We start from the raw sequence: 25,451 nt of genomic DNA, 5'->3' as shown, positions 1-25,451 counted from the left end.
TGTAGAAGGATCAACTTTATTCTCATTTGCACAAGGAAAGACTAGAAGCAATGGGATGAAACTGAATGGGAGGAGACTCAGATTAGATATTAGAAAAAACTTTTTGACAGAGTGATCAATGAGTGGAACAGGCTGCCACGAGAAGTGGTGAGTTCTCCTTCAATGGAAGTCTTCAAACAGAGGCTGGACAGTCATCTGACTGGGATGATTTAGCGAATCCTGCTTTGAGCAGGGGGTTACTCCTTCAATGGAAGTCTTCAAACAGAGGCTGGACAGACATCTGACTGGGATGATTTAGCGAATCCTGCTTTGAGCAGGGGGTTGGACCAGATGGCCCAGGAGGTCCCTTCCAACTCTACGATTCTATGATCTGATTAACAGAGGCATGCCACCTGATAATGAGGAGGATGATTGGAGATCTGGAGTTTCTGACTGGATTTAAGACAGCCGACTCCCTCTTTCCCTGCTGGTGATTTTTTCCTGCCTACTGACGTCTTAGTTTTCAGCTCAGTCCCTGCATGCTCAGCTAAGTATTCTTTTGCTATTGTTCTCATTTGATCTGGTTTTGCCTATTTCAGTTTTGTGTGGTCAGCCAGCTCCGGCTGGGGCTGTGCTGAATCTCCATCCATATGTTACTGCTTGTGCCAGTTTGTTTTTGTCCCTTATTAGATTGGACTCTTTTTGCTCTGCTTTCAGAATATACTAGAGTGCTGATATAGTGGGCGAAGTCGTGTGACTTCAGTATTTTTCTATCAGACGTGTTGGACATTTTTTGCAGGGTTTTTTGTGTTATTGCAGACAGTGTCTTTCCTTTCCTATCTAGTTAGTGTGGGCCCCATTGTTTGCTCAGTCTATTTTCCTACATGCGTTTGTGTTTTCATCTTGTCTCACCGACAAGATATGTTTGGGGGCTATCTATTCCTTTGGGGTCTGCTCTGGGGCAGTTTAGACTTCCCCTTTCTTGCTTTAGGCTTATTTAGCTCTCCGGCTATGTTGAGGCGTCTAGGATCATCGTAGGTACGATCCACGGCTACTGCTATTTGTATGGATAGGATCAGGGTCTGCAATCCACTTAGTTACCAACCTCTCTGGTTTTCTGTGGCTTAGCTAGGTCTTGCTCTCCTCCTCGGTGACCCAATCATAACACAACACTACTCGCCCAGACATGGGTGCAGAGTATAAAAAATTGTTTAGCAATACTAGTTGGCCTGACACTGGTGCAGAATATTAAAAGTTGAATAGCAACACTACTTGGCGAGACATGGGTGCTTAAAAGTTGTTTAGCAACACTATTTGCCCAGATATGGGTGCAGAGTATGAAAAATTGGTTAGCAACACTACTCTGCGAGACATGGGTGAAGAATACTAAAAGTTGGTTAGCAATACTACTTGCACAGACAGGTGCAGAGTAGTAAAAATTGGTTAATCAGTGTGTGTACACTATTCCTACAGACGCAGGTGCAGAGTAAACATTCAGAAACTTTTTGGAGGATGGACACACAAAAATATTAATACTGTTCCTTACTCCATCAGCATCCAGTCCCTACATTAAACAGAGCAGAATGGCAGCAGCACCCACGATCCGGCCTTTATACAGGCCAGGTCACGTGGTGCACCGGCCAATCACAGCCATGCTAATACTTGACAAGGCTGTGATGGTTCCTGAAGTGCCCACAGTCTAAATGCTTGTTGACTGGCTGAGCGGCAGCCTTTCAACAAATTTTATTAAGTATTGGAACCCAAACAGTAAATCGGACTTCCGGTTAAAAGTTTGTGTTCGGGGTTAGGTGCAGAACACTAGGTGTCTGGTACAAACTCCAAACTTTACGGTTTGGGTTAGCTCATCCCTTCTCTTGGTGATACAGGTTCTCCTGATAGACCTGCTAATGCAGCCTTCTTGTCCACAAAAAGGCTGACAGCAGATGAGCATGTGACCCAATCTGTCCATCAGCCGCTTCCAAATAAGAAACCACACTAAACTTGGTTTTCAATCGGAGGAGGTTGATGGATATATCTAGTCACATGCTCCACAGCTGGCAGCCATTTTGTGGACAGGAGCTTACCTGCAATGGAGACTGCACTAACAAGCACAATAGTAGAACCTGTAATACTTCCATATTAGTAAGTGCTACAAAATCAGATCCCGAACATATTTGTTATAATAAAGAAAAAGTGGGCAACCCCCTTTAAATTGTTTTAAAATCCCATGTAGTATTTATGATTTTATGATATATCAGTTTTATTATTTCACCATCACAAGAGAGTTGTCAGCCAAAAGCTTTATTACAGATTTTCACTTATGTACATACTTTTAACACAAACTTTTCTTTCATTCTAATTTGCCTTACATTACAATAGAAACTGAGAAAGATTGAAAAAAGTATTCTCTGTGCTTCCTTTTCTTTCCTTCTTCTTTCCAGCTATGCCTGGTTTCCTCCTCCTCACTGTCCTGTCATTAGGGACAGACAATGGTCCTTGTATGACTCTACATGTCGAAGCATCTGGAAAAAACCTAAATGTATGAACTTTGAACATAAACTGGTGTGCATGCAGCATGTAATCGCGCTTTCACACTAGGCACTGAACAGAAAAAAAAAACCTAACACTGAAATGTAATGATTGAATACCCTGCAGAACGTAAACAGTAATAGCGCTTGAAAATAATATATGGTACTTAGTTAACATTTTTTTAATAAAAAAATGCAGAAGCCATCCCACCACTTCACTGTGACCCTAATTGGGACAGTCCTAACTCTAACATTAAAAACCTTACTATTTGTCAAGTGACATGCATTTGGATAATGCTGAGAGGAAGTCTGAACGAAACGTGCGCTGGGGTGGCGGAGACAGTTTATATAATCTAACCTCAGTATGTAATTTTCTATATTGGGTTGGATTCATCTATTGAGTACTACTTACATTGACCTTTGACTCAGCATTGCTTAATCTCATGAAGAAAGCAACAAGAAAAAGTGAATGGCCCTCACCGGGTAAAAATTCAAGCCTTTATTGGAACATCTTCAGCGGGAGAATGGGAGCCAGGGAGCAGGAGCGACGACGATCGTTTAGCGCAAGGTGCACTTCAGCGGGTCACATGACAAGAGGGAAATGACCGAGGGAGAAATACCTGCTGCCAGGTAAAGTCCTCCCACCAGAACCCCCCACTTGACTAACAGCGAAGTATACAATACAAAATGAAAACAAATAACAATATTAACCATTCTAAAAGCAAGGTAATGCATAATAATACCCAATCAAATTACTCTGAGCAAAAATGCATAATTTAGAGAAAGATAGACATATCGATCCTTTCATTGAAGCCGGTGGAATCAAGAGCACGAGTGTGCATGATCTACCTTGCTTTCCTCTTTAGGAGATTTTTATGCAGATCGCCCCCTGAAGTGGCAGCACAACCCTCTCTATGCCAGCAAAAGACAAAACCTTGGGGTCCACCCCCCCATGAACTTCCCTAATATGATTAATTAAATTAAGTACACCCTTTCCTCAGATAATGGAGTTATAATGCTCCCTAAACATGATATAAAGGGGGCGCATTGTCTTCCCTATATAAAAGAACCTAGAGAGATAAAAAATAACATATACTATGTGTGTAGACTTACAAGAAATAAAATCAGAGACGCAATGTGTCACCGCCCCAATGTGTAAACAGCGGTCTGTAATATGATGTATACAAAAAGTACAATGTCCACAAATAGAGTTTCCCGTAGGGACATTTGAGCTGAGCAAATTATTCTGTTCCTTGTCTATATGATTATGAACAAGAATATCTTTTAAATTGGTACTTCTCCTACAAGAGAACAAAGGTCCTCTCATCACCACATCTGTCAAATCACTATCTCGTTCGAGGATATGCCAATTTTTGCAAATAGTTGATCTAATGAAATTTTCCATAGGACCATACACAAAACTAAAGACAAATCTCGTAACTATCATAATGTAACATGGCGTTTGTGGAAGATGGTTTACGGTGTACTGTAGTACATAGAAGTCCATCATTAATCTCCAGAAAAACATCTAAAAATTCTATGGAATCACCCCCAAATTTTGCCGTGAAATTTCGTCTGCTCACATAGTATATGTTAATTTTTGTCCCTGTAGGTTATTTTATATAGGGAAGACAATACTTCCCTTTTATGTTAGGTTTAGGGAGCATTATAACTCCACTACCTCAGGAAAGGGTGTACCGAAATTATTTAATCATATTAGGGAAATTCATGGGGGGGACCCCACAGTTTTGTCTTTTGCTGGCATAGAGAGGGTTGTGCTGCCACCTCAGGAGTCGATCTGCACAAAAATCTCCTTAAGAGGGAAGCAAGGTGGATCATGCGCACACGTGCGCTTGATTCCATTGGCTTCAATGAAAGGATCAATATGTCTATCTTTCTCTAAATTATGCATTTTTGCTCAAAGTAATTTGATTGGGAATTATTATGCATTACCTTGTTTTTAGAATTGTTAATATTGTTATTTGTTTTCATTTTGTATTGTATACTTCGTTGTTAGTCAAGTGGGGGTTTTTGGTGGGAGTTTACCTGGCAGCAGGTATTTCTTCCTCCGTCATTTACCTCTTGTCATGTGACCTGTGGAAGCGCACCTTGCGCAAAACGATTGTGTCACTCCCGCTCCCTGGCTCCCATTCTCCTGCTGAAGATGTTAAAAGAAAAGCTTGAATTTTTACCCAGTGAATGCCATTCACTTTTTCTTGTTGCTTGCTTCATGGACATGTTTTTTCAAATAAATGGGCACCCGTGGGTTTCAGGATATTTGCCGGCTGCAGCTCCTGCACAGTAAAAAAGCATTGACGTGTGAGCTGTGATAGCAGTGCCAATCAGTTTTTTCTCTTTGCAATATATTGTGTGAGGTAGCGCTGTCATTCAAGGTTGGGGGACACTCGCTTGGCAGCAAATAAATCACATCCAGTACGGGTTTTCCCTAAAACCATATCATAGTCCTTGCGGTTTATTCATCATCATAGAGCCACAACCGCACTATACAGCTCATATCCGTAGCATAATCCAAATCAATTAACATACAGTTCACCACAGCATAGCGTCCATTACAGAGCTTCCCTCTGTTAAGCCTGTGATCATACAGGTTATGCTTAGGAGGCTTTCTAGCCTCATTTATCTCACCCATGTCAGGGTCTCCACATGGTTCCTTCATTCAGGCTGCAGACGTCCATATCCCTCCAGGGAACTCTCAAGCTCTGGCAGCCATTACACACACAGCCACACAGAGGCTGTTCGCCAGGAGACAATCCTGCGCCCAGGACCTTCCGCTCTAGACCAACCAGGTCCCTGCATTCACCCCATGTGACCTACCCTGGCCACATTATGTGGTCTATAGCCATGCCCACTGGGTCACGTGACCATGACCTCATCACAGGTCCTTCACATACTCACAGCCTTTTACAATAGGTGTTATCAGACACACCCCTGGGTGGATTTGTAGGCAGCTAGAACCCGCCCATCTCTCCAGCTGCCTGAAGGCTTCTCCCTCACACATAGGCACGAAAGATCAGCTCTGCTGATCAGCACATAACCAAGCCTTCATCTCAAAGCCACCCACTTTGAGATACACAACGGCCACTCAGTATTCTGCCACTCATCCTCTCTCTTGGGACATCCACACAGTGCCCCCTAGCGGACACAGTAGTAATTACACCACATACCCCGCCCCTCTGTTCAAACTTGTGGGGTTGAACACACAATCTTACACCAGGATCTCGAGACCGGGCACTCATTACACCTTGCGCCCCAGGTCGAGAGAACCGTCTCCATCTGTCATACCGCCTCATCTCCGCGTTAGGCCTCCCCCGCCCCCAGTGGTCAAAATATCGGTCATTGTCTTTGACCCTCCAGTTGCAGTCTGTCTGCGTCAGACACTCTTTAGTCACCACCCTCCTAGAATGCGCTTCGTCACCTGACCGTTCTCCCACTGACCGGTTCTCCCGGTTGGTACGGTCATCAATCTTAATCGGTCCTACTGTCTGGCCTGAGTCTGACTCATTCAGCGTCTCACAGGAACTAATGTCTCTCAGCTTCGCAAGGCCCATCGAACTGCAACTTGCTGACGTTCTTCGGCCATCTGCACTGTCACTTCTTGGCGGAACTCTTCGGGTCCTTACATCTTGTTGGGTTGCAGGCGGCCGCCACCTGGTATTCCGTACTTCTTTATTAATTCACTGACGGTCCAGCCTCAACTGCTCAATTTCTCGCAGGTACCCCACTCGATACTCCACGAGCATCCGAAAGTCTCTCAGGCTCTCCATGGAGCCAACCACGATGATGGGAATTCTACCCACTTCACTGGATACCTGGTCTTCATCATCAGGAGGGATCCTCACCCTCACCACACCGGAGATATTCACGAGGTCTTGCATCACCTTCCCGGATCTTCCAATGATTCTCCCAATCAGAGCTTTGGGTACCGGAACCACCTCTCTTGCTATCTCTAGGCGTCGAGCAGCCTTCACATTACTCTGCCTAACCAATTGTTTGACACGTAGACACTGCAAATGCATCTCTTTCAGGACAGCTACTCGGATTGATGTATCTTCTCTGGCTGATACTATCACCAATTGCCGAGTCTCGGGTGCCCAGTGCACCTTACAGGCTTTGACCGCCTCTTTGAAAGCCAAATGTACACCTCCGCACAGGCGTCTTGCATGTCTTCTGGAACGTCAATCACAGTCTTGAAGGATGTGGTCTTGCTCTCTTCCAGGCCAGGAGGCTCTGGCCTTACCACGGACACTTCCCTCACTACAGTTGACCCGACCGGGTGACTGTCTTCTTCAGTTCTTAACTCATCAACTTCACATGGTTGGATCACTTCGTGACCCTTGGCCACTATGGCTACTGGCAGTTCTGTCTTATTATCACTCACGCTCATCCGCGGTAAGTCTTCGTCCAACTTCTCTCGCAGAAGACTTTTTACTACTCCTCTGAGTTCCTCCATCTCTTCCTTGAGGTTCTTGTTCACACTTTGCCAGGTGGACAGGTGTCCTCTGAGCTCCAAGATCTCTTTCTTGAGCTCCTCGACCCTGTGCTCAGCCGTTTGTCTCAGGACTCTTTCTCGTTTGACACACTCATCCACCTCCTCTCTGAGGGCCTTATTCAGTCCTTGCCACGTTACCATGTGGCCTTTGAGCTCAGAGACTTCTTTCTCTATCCCTGCTATTCTGTGCTCCCTTTCTTTCTCAGAGCCACAGTCACCCCCAGAGATTAAGTCATCCCTCCAGTTACTCACTAACCGTGTGACTACTTCCGCCGTCTTATCCACCAGGTCAGCGTCAGTTTTCTCACGAGTTTGTCAGCCCAGCACTAGATTCTGTCCTAGTCGTGGCTACTGGCAACAACATGTCAGTCACACCACATCGTATGGTGAACCCCCAAGACACTCTTTATCGGTGTGTCAGCTCCGCTCTTTTTGTTTACCACACCATTCTCATTCACACTGTCATACCCTTCAGGTGACGTCAGGTCAGTAAATTCATCTAACGCAATTCTTTCTCTGGTCGCCCCTACGTCTGGCCTGTCCATGTTAGGAGGCGTCAGCGTCTTCGTATTAGTTAGTCCAACAGTAGGAACGTCTCCACCCTCGTGGCATATATCATCAAACCTGACAAAGTCCCGGCCCCACTCCAAGGCGTACACTAAGTCTGATGGTATACTGCCACCTTGGCACTCACTGCCTCCGAGCCCCTCAAACATTATTCTGTCTACCGCATAGTTCACCGTGACCCCATGTTTACAGCAAACCTGGACCATTTTTTCTGTCAGCCAGAAAGTGAGAGGAGTTCCTACCAGAGTCACCTGACTCTTTGAGTCCAACCATCCCGAGATTCCTTCCCGGTGCAGCATCACAGTACACACCTGCGGCCAGTCATCACTCGGAAAGAATATCCTACACTCTGGAAATGACATACATGAACACTGCAGTTTCCCAGACATACCCACTGAGCCAACCAGTGCTGCCATTTCTTCACACTCGGCCCCTTTCTGGACCACCACCCCAATTTGGGTTTCCACCCCCTTTTGGGACTCCACTTCTTTTTTGGTTACCACCCCAATTTGGGACTCCACCCCTTTTTGGGCTACCACCCCGATTTGGGTCACCGCCCCCTTTTGGGACTCCGCCCCCTTTCAGGATCTCCCCATGTTGGTTATACCGGTCTTCTCAGACCACAGTTCACACCACACAGTTTATGTCTCTTACGATACCAGACAAGTCTTTGTTGGCACCACCACAGCTCCTGCTGTCACCGATCACCGACACCACCGGCTGCTGTTCACACACACAGCGGCTGGAGCCACTGCAGCTCCTGCTGCGCCGTCTTCGTGGACCCGCCGATCCACCGGAAGCCACTTGTCACCTTCATGGCCCCACTGAGCCACATCAAGCCGCTTGTCACCTTCTTGACTCCCACTGAGCCACCGCAGGCTGAGTCAAGAAAAAAGAAGAAAAAACACCACAAAAAACTAAAAAACTCACGTGTCCTGATTGTGTGCTATTCAGGACGCTCCTGTCTCCACCTGAGACCGTCCAACACACAGGGCGCACTGGGTGCGATTCAGGGAGCGACCCTCCTCCCAGGATCTCCCCACACACCGGCCTCACCAGGTCCAGGGCTCGGCAGGTGCTCTTCAGGACATCTGTCTCCACCTGAGACTGCCCAACACTCACGCCTCACCAGATCCAAGGTCACACCACGTGTTCTTGGGATCCGACTCTGCTCCCAGGGCTGACCCTCCAGGACCTTTCCTCACTGAACCCTCCAGGTACACTGTTTGCCTCACTGACCCACGTCAGCACCACAAGAACACCCATCCGATACCTGTGTCGGCCACACCGGTCACCGTTTTACTCATTGACCCAGGTCAGTACCACACGAACACCAGTCCATTTCTCCTGTGTTGCCCACACAGGTCCTCGGGTACCTCTTCTCCGCAGAGGCACACTAGCAATTACCAGTCTCTTTCTCCTGTGGAAGCAGCCGCACTGGGCTCACCGATCCAGACAGTGCCTTACTCACTAGGCCACCCCATGGTTTCCAGAACCACAGCCGGACAGTGGCTTCCCCACTTGCAGGCCGTCACAGGCTTTGCTCACACGTGGCCGGTCAGCAGCACATCACACGGCTTCCACAACCATCAGCCCTCCTGGCTCAGCGTTGCTCTTTGCCACCGAATTTTGCCGTCCTTATCTGTTGCTCACAGCAACAAGGCTACACCATTTCCCATAGCTTCTCCACCAATTGTGAGGTAACGCTGTCATTCAAGGTTGGGGGACACTCGCTTGGCAGCAAATAAATCACATCCGGTACGGGTTTTCCCTAAAACCATATCATAGTCCTTGCGGTTTATTCATCATCATAGAGCCACAGCCGCACTATACAGCTCATATCCGTAGCATAATCCAAAGCAATCAACATACAGTTCACCACAGCATAGCGTCCATTACAGAGCTTCCCTCTGTTGAGCCTGTGATCATACAGGTTATGCTTAGGAGGCTTTCTAGCCTCATTTATCTCACCCACGTCAGGGTCTCCACATGGTTCCTTCATTCAGGCTGCAGACGTCCATATCCCTCCAGGGAACTCTCAAGCTCTGGCAGCCATTACACACACAGCCACACACAGGCTGTTCGCCAGGAGACAATCCTGCGCACGGGACCTTCCGCTCTAGACCAACCAGGTCCCTGCATTCACCCCATGTGACCTACCCTGGCCACATTATATGGTCTATAGCCATGCCCACCGGGTCACGTGACCATGACTTCATCACAGGTCCTTCACATACTCACATAGCCTTTTACAATAGGTGTTATCAGACACACCCCTGGGTGGATTTGAAGGCTTCTCCCTCACACATAGGCACGAAAGATCAGCTCTGCTGATCAGCACATAACCAAGCCTTCATCTCAAAGCCACCCACTTTGAAATACACTACGGCCACTCAGTATTCTGCCACTCATCCTCTCTCTTGGGACATCCACACAGCGCCCCCTAGTGGACACAGTAGTAATTACACCACAATTGCTTAATCTCCGTTTCACACCCGGTACTCATTTGCTCTATATCTTAATAGCAGAGATTATTTGCCTTGTCTGCTTTCTTATTCTGAAAATATTCACTTACTGGCTACCAGCTTTTGTACCATTAGGGTTTTTTTTTCCCCATTGCCAAACTGAAAATTCTGGCCAGTCTATAAATATATTATGAGGCAATGACCAGTGTCACTGTATGTTCCCCCCAGGTGGCGCATGGAGGCAAATGAAGCCATGAGAGGGCATTGCAGTCACAAGTGTAGCTGTGGGTGCAATGCAGACTAAAGTGAGTGTAAGTCTTGGACATCCTAGATGTCCAAGGCAGATTTAAGGAAAACCTGCTCTGGGTTTTGGTGTTTTTAAACAGACTGCAGATGGTAGTGTTGCAGTCCGTTTCATTCCTGGCGTGAGTTTTCCATGTGTCTAAAGGCCACAGGTTGCTAGTTAAAAACCCCGCAGTATAAGGTTTGGGTGTGTCAGGTTGAGTGTCAGTCTGGTGTGTGCTAGAGGATAAAGCAGTCACCTCTGCAGTGCTCCATATGTGGGAGGCAACACAGGCAAGCGGAGCCAGAGCAGCCAGGGCAGCTCTGGAGCCTGGCACCCACAGCGTACACAGCGCTGCAGTCGCCCACAGTAACGGTCTTTTAGGTGGACGGTCTTGTGTCCGGCGGTGAACCAGAGGTAGACTGTTCTGTGCCTGAAGGAGGACTGGCATGTTTTGTGGCTGTAAACTGAAGGAAATGGTTCCCGGCTGCGATCCGGAGGATATTGTGTACTGTGTAGCACTGCGAGTAGAAAATTAACACAGTGGTGCAGTCGCCCACGGCAAATGTCAGAGGTGGACTGGTGTGTTTAGTGACTGTAACCCAGAGGATATGTGCCTGGCTGCTATCTGGAGGATATCATGTGCTCTGTTTATATAAGTTGAACATTAATGCTGTGAAGTAAAATCATTAAAGAGACTTTAGTTTGAAACTTTGCTGGGTTACTGTTTCATCACTGCATAAGTGTGCTCTACTGCTGCACTACAATATATATAAAAGGGGGATTTTCTTATCATATTTGCACTATGCAATTTTATTAGACGAATACCTGTCTGTCTTTGTGCTCAGCAGCCTTGCATATGTTCTGTCACTGTTTGTTTTATTTTGTTTAATTTTAATATTTGCAATAAAATCATGTTTTAAGGATTATACTCTGTGGTGGTCTTGTACCTCTTTTCTTTGTCTTATCCAATTCTTGAGTTATTATCCTCATTTATGTGAGTTGGGACATTTCTGTTAAAAAATGTATTTGATTTAAAAATAAAGTTGCTGGCCATTCAGTAAAATGGCATGTCACCTTACAGTGTAACTTCAGTTATGTGATCATCTGTGGTGCATCCAGAATCTCCTGTTTCTGTGGGAGTCACAGCCAGGAGAGCAGGGGTCTTGTCGAAAATGGCAGAAGTGTCTCCAGTAGTGTTGAGCATTCCGATACTGCAAATATTGGGTATCAGCCGATATTCGCTGTATCGGAGTTCCGATACCGAGTTCTGATATTTTTACAATATCGAATTCCGGAATCGGAAGTTCCCATAATGCAATGAGCCAGTTGTGTTAGCCATGTTAACTAATGGCATGGCTGTGATTGGCTGCTGAAATGATGTCATCATGATGCACGGTCTGTGCGTGCCTGCCGGGGGTCTGAGGGCTGCTGGGTGTCTGTACGGGCCTGCCGGGTGTCTGTACGGGCCTGCCGGGGGTTTGTGCAGGCTGCCGGGGGTCTGTGCGGGCCTGCCGGGGGTCTGTGCGGGCCTGTCGGGGGTCTGTGCGGGCTGCCGGGGGTCTCTGCGGGCCTGTCGGGGGTCTTTACGGGCCTGCCGGGGGTCTGTGCGGGCCTGTCGGGGGTCTTTACGGGCCTGCCGGGGGTCTGTGCGGGCCTGCCGGGGGTCTGTATGGGCCTGCCGGGGGTCTGTATGGGCCTGCCGGGGGTCTGTATGGGCCTGCCGGGGGTCTGTACGGGCCTGCCGGGGGTCTGTGCGGGCCTGCTGGGGGTCTGTGCGGGCTGCCGGGGGTCTGTGTGGGCCTGCCGAGGGTTGTGTGTGTGTGTGCAGGCATCGTCCGATGGGACTACAAGTCCCATCGGGCTATGCCTGCTACAATGACAGTGATTGACACATTAGCCAATAATGGGACAGTAGTAGTCCCATCATCCGGCTAATGTGTTGAATGTAAAAAAAAAAAATACATACATACTACATACATACTACATTCATACAGCATACATACATACTAGATAATACATACATACTACATATATACTACATTCATACAACATACATACATACTACATACATACTACATATATACTACATTCATACGACATACATACATAATACATACATACTACATATATACTACATTCACACAAAGGAAAGACTAGAAGCAATGGGATGAAACTGAATGGGAAGAGACACAGATTAGATATTAGAAAAAACTTTTTGACAGTTAGAGTGATCAATGAGTGGAACAGGCTGCCACGAGAAGTGGTGAGTTCTCCTTCAAGGAAGTCTTCAAACAGAGGCTGGACAGACATCTGACTGGGATGATTTAGCGAATCCTGCTTTGAGCAGGGGGTTGGACCAGATGGCCCAGGAGGTCCCTTCCAACTCTATGATTCTATGATTCTATGATTCTAACATGCATACATACTACATATATACTACATTCATGCAACATACATGCATACTACATATATACTACATTCATGCAACATACATACTACATATTACATACTACATACATACAATATACATACAACATGCTACATACATACAACATACATACTACATGCATGCTACATACAATACATTCATACAATACATACACACTGTATAGACATACAGTACATACTGTATAACATAGAGTACATACTCACCATCACTTTTATCCCCGAAGCCAGTGTCATCTCACTGTAAAAAATATTAAAATAACAAACAAACAATATACTCCCTGATCCGCAGAAATCCACGAGTGTCCCACGACGATCTCCTGCAGCGCATCACTGAGAGGTTACTATATTTCACTGGTCTCTCTTTATGGCAAAAGCTGTGTGGGAACTTTCTCACACAGCAATGCCAAAAGTGAGACTAGGGACTATTTTTTTACAGTGGCGGAGGAATACAGTGCGGAAGGATACCTACCTCCCGTCATTGTATTCCTGGAGCCCCTAGACAGCAGTCGCATCAGCTGATGCTGCTTTTCTCCAGGGGAGATCGTCGTGGGACACTCCTGGATTTCTGTGGATCATGGAGTATATTGGTTGTTTGTTATTTTAATATTTTTTTAACAGATAACACTGGCTTCGGGGATCAAAGTGACAAGTGATGGTGAGTATGTACTCTTTGTTATATGTACTGTATGTCTATATGTATGTATTGTATGAATGTATTGTATGAAGTATGTATGTAGTATGTATGTAGTATGTCTGTAGCATGTTTTATGTATGTAGTATGTATGTAGTATGCACTATGTATGTATGTTGTATGAATGTAGTATATATGTAGTATGTATGTAGTATGTATGTATGTTGTATGAATGTAGTATATATGTAGTATGTATGTTGTATGAATGTAGTATGTATGTAGTATGTTTGTATGTATGCATGTTGTATGTATGTAGTATGTATGTATGTTGTATGAATGTAGTATATATGAAGTCTGTATGTAGTATGTATGTAGTATATATGTAGTATGTATGTATGTTGTATGAATGTAGTATATATATAGTATGTATGTTGTATGAATGTAGTATATATATATATATAGTATGTATGTATGTTGTATGAATGTAGTATATATGAAGTATGTATGTAGTTTGTAGTATGTAATATGTATGAATGTAGTATGTATGTAGTATGTATGTATGTATGTTGTATGAATGTAGTGTATATATATAGTATGCATGTAGTATGTAAGTATGTTGCATGAATGTAGTATATATGAAGTATGTATGTAGCATGTATGTATGTTGTATGAATGTAATATATGTAGTATGTAGTATGTATGTTGTATGAATGTAGTATGTAGTATGTATGTATGTTTTATGAATGTAGCATGTATGTAGTATGTATGTTGTATGAATGTAGTGTGTATATATATAGTATGCATGTAGTATGTAAGTATGTTGTATGAATGTAGTATATATGAAGTATGTATGTAGCATGTATGTATGTTGTATGAATGTAATATGTATGTAGTATGTATGTTGTATGAATGTAGTATGTATGTATGTTTTATGAATGTAGCATGTATGTAGTATGTAAGTATGTTGTATGAATGTAGTATATATGAAGTATGTATGTAGCATGTATGTATGTTGTATGAATGTAATATATATGTAGTATGTATGTAGTATGTATGTTGTATGAATGTAGTATGTAGTATGTATGTATGTTTTATGAATGTAGTGTATATATAGTATGCATGTAGTATGTAAGTATGTTGTATGAATGTAGTATATATGTAGTATGTATGTAGTATGTATGTAGTATGTATGTTGTATGAATGTAGTATGTATGTATGTTTTATGAATGTAGCATGTATGTAGTATGTATGTATGTATGTTTGAATGTAGTATATATGAAGTATGTATGTTGTATGAATGTAGTATATATGTAGTATATATGTATGTTGTATGAATGTAGTATATATGTAGTATGTATGTTGTATGAATGTAGTATATATGCTGATGATCTGAGATTAGCATCCTCAATAGTCAGAACCTCCAACTCCCGTCTCCAAGACTTTACACGTGCCGCGCCAATTCTTTGGAATGCACTTCCCAGGTCAATACGATTAGTCCCCAATCCCCACAATTTTAAGCGTGTCCTGAAAACGCATTTATTCAGACTGGCCTACCACCCCAACACATTAACCTAATCTATCCCTGTGTGGCAGAGCCAAAAGTTTTACCATAACCAGGTTCCCCGCATCATGTTCCCACATGCTTTATGCCTCCATTAGCCCTCTGTGTCTGTACTGTTACATACTTAACATTATGACTGGTCCATACAATCAGGGTAACTGTTACCACCCACCTTTCGTGTCTCCCTCTTTCCTCATAGACTGTAAGCTTGCGAGCAGGGCCCTCTTTCCTCTTGGTATTTGTTATAATCTACTGTATGTGATTATTGTTTATGCTGTAATGTCTATTGTCTGTACAAATCCCCTCTGAAATGTAAAGTGCTGCGGAATATGTCGGCGCTATAGAAATAAAATTTATTATTATTATTATATGTAGTATGCATGTAGTATACATGGGTATACTTGGGTATACTAATAGATCACAGACTGAATATGAGTCAACAGTGTGATGCAGCAGCAAAAAAGGCAAATGCAATTCTAGGATGTATTAACAGAAGCATACAGTCTAGATCACGTGAAGTCATTATTTCCCTCTACTCCTCTTTGGTCAGACCTCATCTGGAATATTGTGTCCAGTTTTGGGCACCACATTTTAAAAAAGACATCAACAAACTGGAGCAAGTTCAGAAAAGAGCGACCAGAATGGTGACCGGTCTGCAAACCCTGTCTTATGAGGAAAGGTTGCAGGATTTGGGAATGTTTAGTTTGCAAAAGAGAAGACTGAGACGAGACTTAATAGCTGTCTACAAATATCTAAAGGGCTGTCACATTGTAGAAGGATCAACTTTATTCTCATTTGCACAAGGAAAGACTAGAAGCAATGGGATGAAACTGAATGGGAAGAGACACAGATTAGATATTAGAAAAAACTTTTTGACAGTTAGAGTGATCAATGAGTGGAACAGGCTGCCACGAGAAGTGGTGAGTTCTCCTTCAATGGAAGTCTTCAAACAGAGGCTGGACAGACATCTGACTGGGATGATTTAGCGAATCCTGCTTTGAGCAGGGGGTTGGACCAGATGGCCCAGGAGGTCCCTTCCAACTCTACGATTCTATGATTCTATGATTCTATGTATGTTGTATGAATGTAGCATATATGTAGTATGTATGTAGTATGTTGTATGAATGTAGTATATATGAAGTATGTATGTAGTATGTATGTATGTTGTATGAATGTAGTATGTATGTAGTATGTATGTATGTTGTATGAATGTAGTATATATGTAGTATGTCTGTTGTATGAATGTAGTATGTATGTAGTATGTATGTATGTTTGAATGTAGTATATATGTAGTATATATGTAGTATGTATGTATGAATGTAGTATATATGTAGTAAGTATGTATGTAGTATGTATGTAGTATGAATGTAGTATATATGAAGTATGTATGTAGTATGTATGTAGTATACAGTATATGTAGTATTGAGTAAAGACATCCACCAAGGAAAATATAAAAAATGGTTTTATTCTGAAAAATTAATACTATAGACAATGAAGTACATAAAGACGGGTCACATAATAAAAGAGCTCCATATGATAAGGAATTCAGGTACAGAAAAAACAAACATGTAGCAATACTAGCAGTAATGGAATATGTATAATGGATATGCAGAGATAAGTAAAGTGCCAGTGCTTAAAATCTTACTTTCAAATATACAGAGAATCACACAAAGTGACCCCCTCATAGTAATAAACCATCACAGCATAATAGCTCAAAATCTTAGTCTGGAGGCCACATAATGAAAAACCTGTTCAAAAACGCTTACCCATAGCTGATTAGTATGCCACACGTGTAGCCTCTACGCGCGTTTCGCGTAGGGGCTACACGTGTGGCATACTAATCAGCTATGGGTAAGCGTTTTTGAACAGGTTTTTCATTATGTGGCCTCCAGACTAAGATTTTGAGCTATTATGCTGTGATGGTTTATTATTATGAGGGGGTCACTTTGTGGGATTCTCTGTATATTTGAAAGTAAGATTTTAAGCACTGGCACTTTACTTATCTCTGCATATCCATTATACATATTCCATTACTGCTAGTATTGCTACATGTTTGTTTTTTCTGTACCTGAATTCCTTATCATATGGAGCTCTTTTATTATGTGACCCGTCTTTATGTACTTCATTGTCTATAGTATTAATTTTTCAGAATAAAACCATTTTTTATATTTTCCTTGGTGGATGTCTTTACTCCATGTGTTTTTGTATACAAAGTATTGGGAGTTTTTCCACAGCTAGTGCATGTTATGGGGTGGTCACTATGGGTCAGGGCCACCTATAATTATATGTCCACTGCCTTTGAAATCTTGTTTGCTAGTATATATGTATGTATGTAGTATGTATGTAGTATACAGTATATATAGTATGTATGTATGTTGTATGAATGTAGTATATATATAGTATGTATGTATGTAGTATGTATGTGGTATGTATGTATGTTGTATGAATGTAGTATATATATATATATAGTATATTTGTAGTATGTATGAATGTAGTATATATGAAGTATGTATGTAGTATGTATGTTGTATGAATGTAGTATGTATGTATTATGTAGTATGTATGTTGTATGAATGTAGTATGTATGTAGTATGTTGTATGAATGTAGTATATATGAAGTATGTATATAGTATGTATGTATGTATGTTGTATGAATGTTGTATGTATGTAGTATGTATGTAGGCCCACACAGACCCCCTGCAGCCCGCACAGTCACCTGGCAGGCCCGCACAGTCCCCCGGCAGGCCCGCACAGACCCCCGAGAGGCCCGTACAGACCCCACCCGCACACACACGCACAGTCTCCGCCCATGCACCGCCCACACTCTTCCCCCCTCCCGAACTGGATGTGCAAGGAAAGAAAGGGTTTATTTTCATTCTGATATTTGTGCCCCATTGACTTGCATGGGTTTCCGGTATCGGAATCGGCGATACTCGATATTTTTGGGGTATCGGTCGGATCCAATCCCATCCGATATTTCCCGATATCGGAAGGTATTGCTCAACACTAGTCTCCAGCAAACGTCATAATAATTATAGGGGCTGAATAAATGTAGCTTCATGAAGGTATTGTATGTGAATATCTTTTTAACATGACAATACAGATAAAGAAACATTATTCATTTACACTAGAAAGTTCGAGACTATAAATTAAGAAAAAATGTCTGCTGCTTTTTAATAAATTACCGCTGTATGTGTAATTTGCCTTTTGTTCCTATTTCGTTGGTTTATTCTTCTTACTGGTTGAAATTGAGGATATCTTTCTCCTGTCTTTGTTACCTTCCCATCCAGGACAAGAAGCAAATTTAGCATTTCTGACCTTCTGACCTCTTAGGCTTTTAGGAGCTGCACAGTTCGCTCCCACCTTTAGATTTAGGCTACTAATCCATCTGTAAAAGATAAAAGCAACATTATCTAGTATGCCTGGGAGTCCAAAATGTTTTCCTGAAGCTCACAGTAGGGCAAAATACCCTGTTATGAAATGAACAGAAATCAAACTATATAGACTTATTGGGAATGCTCCTGACAGAAGTGACGCGCCCAAGGGGCCTTGGGATACTCGGTACCAAGCCCGTTAACTTCAATGGGAGATGTCACAGTGGCGGTGACCTGGTCCATGGCCCCAGGCGGTCATGTAAAAGGAGTAGAATTGGATGGATATAAAGTTTATGTAGTGATTCGTGACGCCAGTTGGAGTGTTCGACTGTAGTATAGCCGGCACTGCAGATGATCCCTGGGGGAGTAGATGGTGATGGCAGTGCAGATGTTAAACCCTCTCCAACCAGGGCAGACCCCCAGAGATTGTGATGCAAGTACAAGACACGGAGTAATAAGGTAGTAGACAAGGAAAGTTACTTTATCATTTACTGTAGTTCAGGTGCAGTTCAGAGGAGATAATACAACTCTCACCAGGTTACAGTCTGCTTTGGAGAATGGGAGTTATCCTTCCTCTGCCGTGACTCAGTGTAAGCTTCCTGCTTTTCTAATCCCTTCTGGGACCAAGGCTTCCCGGAGTTTAGAACTTCCCAGTATTGCCTCTACTCACTGCATATTTCGCCTTCAGCAACTTGCAGTGTGAATCCTGTGTGAAGCAGTTCAAGTTCCCACTTGCACTATCCTTCACCTATCCTAGGTTATTGCAGTATTTCTGAGGGAAAACACTTTACTGATGTATAATCCCACGCAGTCTCTTAGCTTACCAACCTGCTCTGAAAGCATGGATGGTCTAGGGGCTGGTCCCTGGTGCTTCTTAGTTCTCACTCCCGGATGGAGCACATGTCTAATCATGGCCTCCAAGACGTTCTTCCTCCTTCTCACTTAGAACAACAACTCGGCCCCTCCCTCTCCCAGTTAGGGTATGTCTGCAAAGTTTGCAGCCTCAGACAAATGAGGCAAATTGTGTGTGAAAGCATAACTCCCATTGCTCACAAAACACACACAACAGTACATATTTAACCCTTTTGTGGCGATAAAGACGCAGGGCGCCACAGAAGCACAAATTATTTCACCGAATTGCAGGGAAAATGATGGACAGTTTCATTAAACTCCAGGTATTGGAGATCCCCGACTTGACTTGGCCAAAATGTGCATTGGGATACCGCAGGCAGGCAACCATTCATGCCTTGTTGGATGAGTGACCCGATTTTTGTGTTTTCAGGACTTTTATACTGGTTGTGCTATAGTTTTTTTTTTGCTTTTACCTATTGGGCTTCCTAATGCATACCACAGGCTTAGGGTTTTTTTTTTGTTTCTGAACTTCTACTTGCATTGCTACATTCTATATTTGTACTTAGCTGTACCATTGCATGCGATGGGCTTTAAAATCAATGTAGTCTCATTAGTGAGTGGTCTCCATATTTGACTGTTATTAGTGATGAGTGAGCACTAAAATGCTCAGGTACTTTCTAATCGAGTCGAGCAAATCGTAATGCTCTGCTCCCTGGAGGTCTGGAGGTTGTCTAAAAATTGCTGAAAATGAGGGAAACAGTGCGGATATGGCATGGGAACAGCATGGGGAACACCCCTGGAAGCATCTCTTTATCTCAAGTCGTTCCTGGGAAAAATCTTGTTAGAGTATTATGCCATTTTTATGGACTGACAATAAAACATACAAGACCGCAGTTAAAATGGATGTGACTGGAAAAAATTTTAAGAAACATTATTTCCAGGAAAATAGCTTGTATCTAAGTCAAAAAAGATTAAAAAAATGCTCCTCCAAACCTTGGGCTATGTTCACACGTAGTGTTTTGTTGCGTTTTTGCACATTTCCATTGCTTTCAACGGTGTAAAAAATATTCAACAGGAAATGTAATTCTATCATTTTAATACCCTATCTGGCCATGATCAGCCACATTCTATTTAATTTATGAAGGAGGGACTCTGAAAGTCACAATTTTTTTTCCAGGGCCATCAGGTGGCCATCACTTATTGTGAAGGCCTTACTATTGTTAGAGGGCCAGCTGATGGCCCTTACTATTGTCAGAGGGCCATTAGGTGGCCCTCACTCTAATTTTGGAGAGCCAGCCTTCACTAAGCATTTTTGGAGGGTTAGCATATGGCTATTCTTTGCACAGCTGTTTATTGCTACTGCAATATAATTTATCCATCTGAGGTGACCAAATTTTCTTTTTCATATTAATCCCAAAGGATTTTGGGTTGCAATGAAGTGCCCGGGGTCAGAAAGCTGGGTTTGCATCCTAGGTCGTGAGTCTTCCAGCAGGACAATGACCACAGACATACTTCAAGAACCACCCAGAAATAGATGGAAAAAAAAGCACTGGAGAGTTTATTAGTGGTAAATCCATCTCCAGTAGTATAAATTATCACACCACTACCTCTTACATACAGATGCTAGAGATAAACTGTGAATGGACATATTAAATCAGTTAATTTTACCTGCTTTGATGAATTTGTGAGTACAGAACACCGTAAAAAACATGAATCAGTGAATGAGTCTTGACCCTGGTATTGTCGAGGTCCATTGGGGATAAAACCCATACAAACCACCCCCTCCCATTTACCCATACCACCTTACAAATGATACCCCTTAAAATAAACAATCAGCAGAAAAAAAGAAGAGACGTGCTCCAACGATGAAACAATCCACTGATGTATTAAAAACAGTTTTTTGTTTGCTTTTTAAAAACATGAAAAAACAATGTGGGTAACACAAGAGGCAGAAATATGACCAACGCGTTTCAGCAATTAAGCCTTAATCATGGTATACACATACACGAAGTCATCTAAGTTATATACTCTACCATAGAATGCATCAGGTGAAATGTCAATTTCAAATCACACATCAAGAAATTAACCCTTCCTGGTAAAGAAGGAAAGATAGACAGGAAAAAAAATTATATAAACACATGTATAGCAACCAGGAAAAATAATTAAAACAGGACACTGAAAAAACATTAATATTGCAATATCAGATCTTGTCTAGAATTCATACCCAATGGGAAATGGGACCCTAGTATTTAGTTTAAAGATCCAATAAGATTCCCTATTGAGGATTTTACTTTTATGATCTCCTCCTCTCATGGGTCTGAACACCCTCTCTATACCTTTGAATTTCAGACACCTAGTATCTCCATTATGTATATACCTAAAATGCTTGGAAACTGCAGAAATATTTAACGCAGTAAGACTATTAGTGTCTGATATATGTCTTCTAATACGCTTTTTTAATGGATCAGTGGTGCAACCCACATATTGTAAGTTGCACTGAACACACTCGACCAAATTAATTACACCAGTAGTATTGCAATTAATATAACTGCCAATCCAAAAACTTTTGTTAGTAACTGAAGAAGAAATTTTTTTTTATTGTAGTCTGCATGTTCACAGGCTTTGCAGGTTAAATGTCCACATTTATAGAAACCTTTATGCAAAAGCCATGTGGGTTGTGTGGATGCACTTGGTTCAGGAAAAAAAAACTGGGTGAAGCAATGTTTCCCAGAGTTTGAAACCTTTTAGCCACAAAGCGAATATGAGATTGTTTTAGAACCTCAGACAATTTTTCATTTTCATTTAATATAGGTAAATATTTTTGTATAATTTGAATAATATTCCTATATTGAGGGCTATATTCAGTGGAAAAAGTAATAAAAGAATCATTGTCTGTGGTTCCAGATCGATCCAATAATAGATCATTTCTATTGATATTGTCCACAATCGATCGCTCTATTTAAATGTCAATTTGTATATCCCCTTTGTTGTAATCTACTAATAGTTTTAGTTTTTTCAGAAAAATAAATTTCATCAGAAGAACAATGTCTTTTTATCCGAATTAATTCTCCTACAGGAATATTACATAAGATGTGTGGGGATGGCATGACTTAGCAATCAAAATAGAGTTGCTATCCGTTGTTTTTTTTGTATAGCATGAAAAAAAATTTTTCTCCACATGATCACCTGTAATGGTAACGTCCAAATAATTAACATGTGTCTGAGTAATTTGATAGGTGAACATCAGATTAAATTTATTGTCATTAATGTACTTCATAAATGCCATTGGCCTCTAAATCACTGCCTGTCCATATTATTATTATATCATCAATATAATGCCCATAAAAATAATTATCAGCATGAAAAATGTTATTTTCAGAAAATAAAAAAAATTCCTCCCAAACTGCAACAACCAAATTGGCGAGGGAAGGTGAGAATTTCCCTCCCATGTTGACACCTTTCGTCTGCATAAACCCCCCCCCCCTGCAAATGAAAAATAATTGTGAGATAAAAAAGCAACAGAACGTATGAGAAATTCCTGGATGTGAATTTTGTACCTACTATAATTATTAAAAAAAACCTTAAAATAAATAGCGCAATATCATGGGGAATTGAGGAATATAAATTAACCACATCACAGCTAAGCCAGCAGAAAGTGGAGTCCCATTTGATTCTATCCAAGTGTAGGGAGGTTGAACTGATGGACAGATCTGCCTGTAGTAAGAGGCACAGGGGTAGCGCAGTGTAGGTACAAAAGCGCTGTGATAAAGAGAAATGGGTGCCATGTTGTAGTTTGACCATTAGAGGGCAGTGGGGAGTGTAGGAGTGTGACTGTGTAACTGCTATTGGTCAAAGTAACTGTCAGGTGATAGTGGGCGGAGTTACCAGGACTGGGAGTATAAGAGGTTGAGGGAAGGTTCTGGAAGGTCCAGTCAGCCAGGGGAGCTCACTAGTAAGGAGGTTCTGCTGTAGAGAGAAAGATGGTAGAAAGTCTCCAGAGAGGAACTGACAGTTGAGATGGTCACGGGGAGTGGCCCAGAGGACAGTAGCCACGAACGGAGACGGTCTTGGGGTACCAAGCGGGCGGCGTACTTTGAATGGTGAAGCGCTGTGGTGGATGGGACTAGGGCAGCCACAGTGAGAAAAGCCACAAAGTATGCCACAACGGTAAAAATAAGACGTGAAGGTACCCGGGTCTGTGAACAAATGGACTGTGAAATTCCTGTGATGAATTGCGGTGGTCGTCAGAGAGGCGGCCAATAAAAACGGACCTGTTGAATATAACCACTGTCTCAGTCTCGTGTCTGTGTGGCGGCAAGAAGTGGGTCACCCCCCATTCCTGTTGGATCACTCCCTCACCTATCCTACATTAGGAAGAAATTAACATCTTAGTGTCTCTAATGAAACACGGAATAGTAGAAAGGGGTTGTAAGTACATGTCAACCCATTCCCCCAATTTTTCATTAAGTCCACCAATACCAGCAATAATGAGTCTAAAATGGGGGGGGAAATCCCTTTGTGTATCTTCGGAAGTGCATGATAAATTGGCACAATAGAATTCTCGACATATAAATATTCAGAAAGTTTGACATCATGTGCCCCACTTGTAACTTCCTCCTGTAATAATTCCAATAATTGCGACTGAAAAATAGTAGTAGGATCAGATTTGAGTTTAGTGTAATAATCAACATCGTCTAGGATTTTGAAATTTTCTTTATGATACAGGGAAGCATTCAACACCACAATTCCACCCCCCTTATCAGCTGACTTGATCAGCAAATCCTTGTTATTAACTATTTCAGTAAGGGCTACTCTTTAAGGTACTGATAAATTATCTTTAGAGGAGCTACAATTCTGATCTAATAGCTCTAACTCTTTTTCAATAAGTTCTTGGAAGGTGTCAACTAATCGGGGACATGATTGTAGGGGATAAAAATAAGGGTTATTTTTAGAAAAATTAGCATTCAAAGATAAATCAGGTTATGGTGAATTACTTTCTAACTCCCTTAATGACATGATATGTTGCATTTAAAAAAAGTAGGAACATTGTGTATAGATACATTATCATTGTGCAACAATTCCTGTATATCAGGCATATCAGGAGAATTAATGTTATGATCATCATCCTGCAAAAAATGACATTTAAGGGTTAATTTCTGTGACAATATATTAATGTCCAATTATTTTTCTTGGTTGCTATACGTATGTTTATATAATTTTTTTTTCCTGTCTATTTTCCTTCTTTACCAGGAAGGGTTAATTTCTTGATGTGTGATTTGAAATTGACCTTCCACCTGATGCACTCTATGGTAGAGTATATAACTTAGATGACTTTGTGTATGTATATACCATAATTAAGGCTTAATTGCTGAAACGCGTTGGTCATATTTCTGCCTCTTGCGTAACCCACATTGTTTTTTCATGTTTTTAAAAAGCAAACAAAAAACTGTTTTTAATACATCAGTGGATTGTTTCATCGCTGGATCACATCTCTTCTTTTTTTCTGCTGATTGCTGACGCCCTGGACAGGGGCGGCTCCGTGCAGAGGACTTCAACTATTACAGACCAGCATGCTGTGGTGAGCTGACTTTCCTTTTCCCCTACCCTATCTTTTGATATTAAAATAAACAATGACACCAAAATCTTTGTATAATTATGGCCACAGCAGCCTTTATTTAAAAACAAACAAACAATAAAAACATTCAAAGTATAAATAACATTTCACATGCTGAGAGAAGTCCTTGAAGCTCCCAAAATCTGGTGATTACCAAATATGAAGTGAACCTAAAAATGGCAACAATTACTCCTAGCCATTACCCTACTGGCTCAGGAGCACCATAACCACAAGGGTTCCAATGTTCACTTGAACTACCTGGGGATCAGACAACCCTTGCTGAAACTCACCTCCCCATTTCACCAGATCAAAACCATATGAAACTCCAAAAGAGGAAACCATATGGCACTGGATCCGCCAGACCAATTTTACACCAACTTCAAGGACTCCCCGCTACCTCCACAATGAGGGCCTTTGAACATCTCAAAGACCCGAGACCCCCCCACTCCGACAAGCTATGGTCCTCGCAATACCCTCCTGCAACCCAAGGGCCCAGATGTCACTACCCACCGCATTCAATTGAACCGCATCAGCCAACCAAAAACTTCCCCTTTTTCCAACTCGAAATGCCGCACCAAAACACCCCCATTCCTAGAGACAAAAGCAGAGACCACTCTGTTGACCTTAATCCTGGCT

The 25,451-nt window shown here is 42.3% G+C and overlaps 1 protein-coding gene across 1 annotated transcript in view; it reads right to left on the bottom strand.

Moving 5' to 3' along the window:
• Positions 1-2,300: 2,300 nt before the first annotated feature.
• CHADL (chondroadherin like) overlaps positions 2,301-25,451 on the bottom strand; it is a 564,691-nt gene continuing 541,540 nt past the window's right edge. Inside the window, exons 6-7 of the mRNA XM_073572981.1 lie at positions 18,161-18,363; positions 2,301-2,501 (exon numbers count right to left, since the gene is read on the bottom strand). Coding sequence (XP_073429082.1) covers positions 18,189-18,363 — 175 coding nt within the window. The 3' untranslated portion in view covers positions 2,301-2,501; positions 18,161-18,188. The remainder of the gene's footprint in view (positions 2,502-18,160; positions 18,364-25,451) is intronic.

This window comes from Dendrobates tinctorius, unplaced genomic scaffold, assembly GCF_039654945.1.
Source record: "Dendrobates tinctorius isolate UK_male_01 unplaced genomic scaffold, ASM3965494v1 ptg000033l, whole genome shotgun sequence".
In the NCBI taxonomy this organism is placed as follows: Eukaryota; Metazoa; Chordata; class Amphibia; order Anura; family Dendrobatidae; genus Dendrobates; species Dendrobates tinctorius.
Note: the sequence above shows the minus strand (reverse complement) of the source record. Positions and strands in the feature narration are given on the sequence as shown.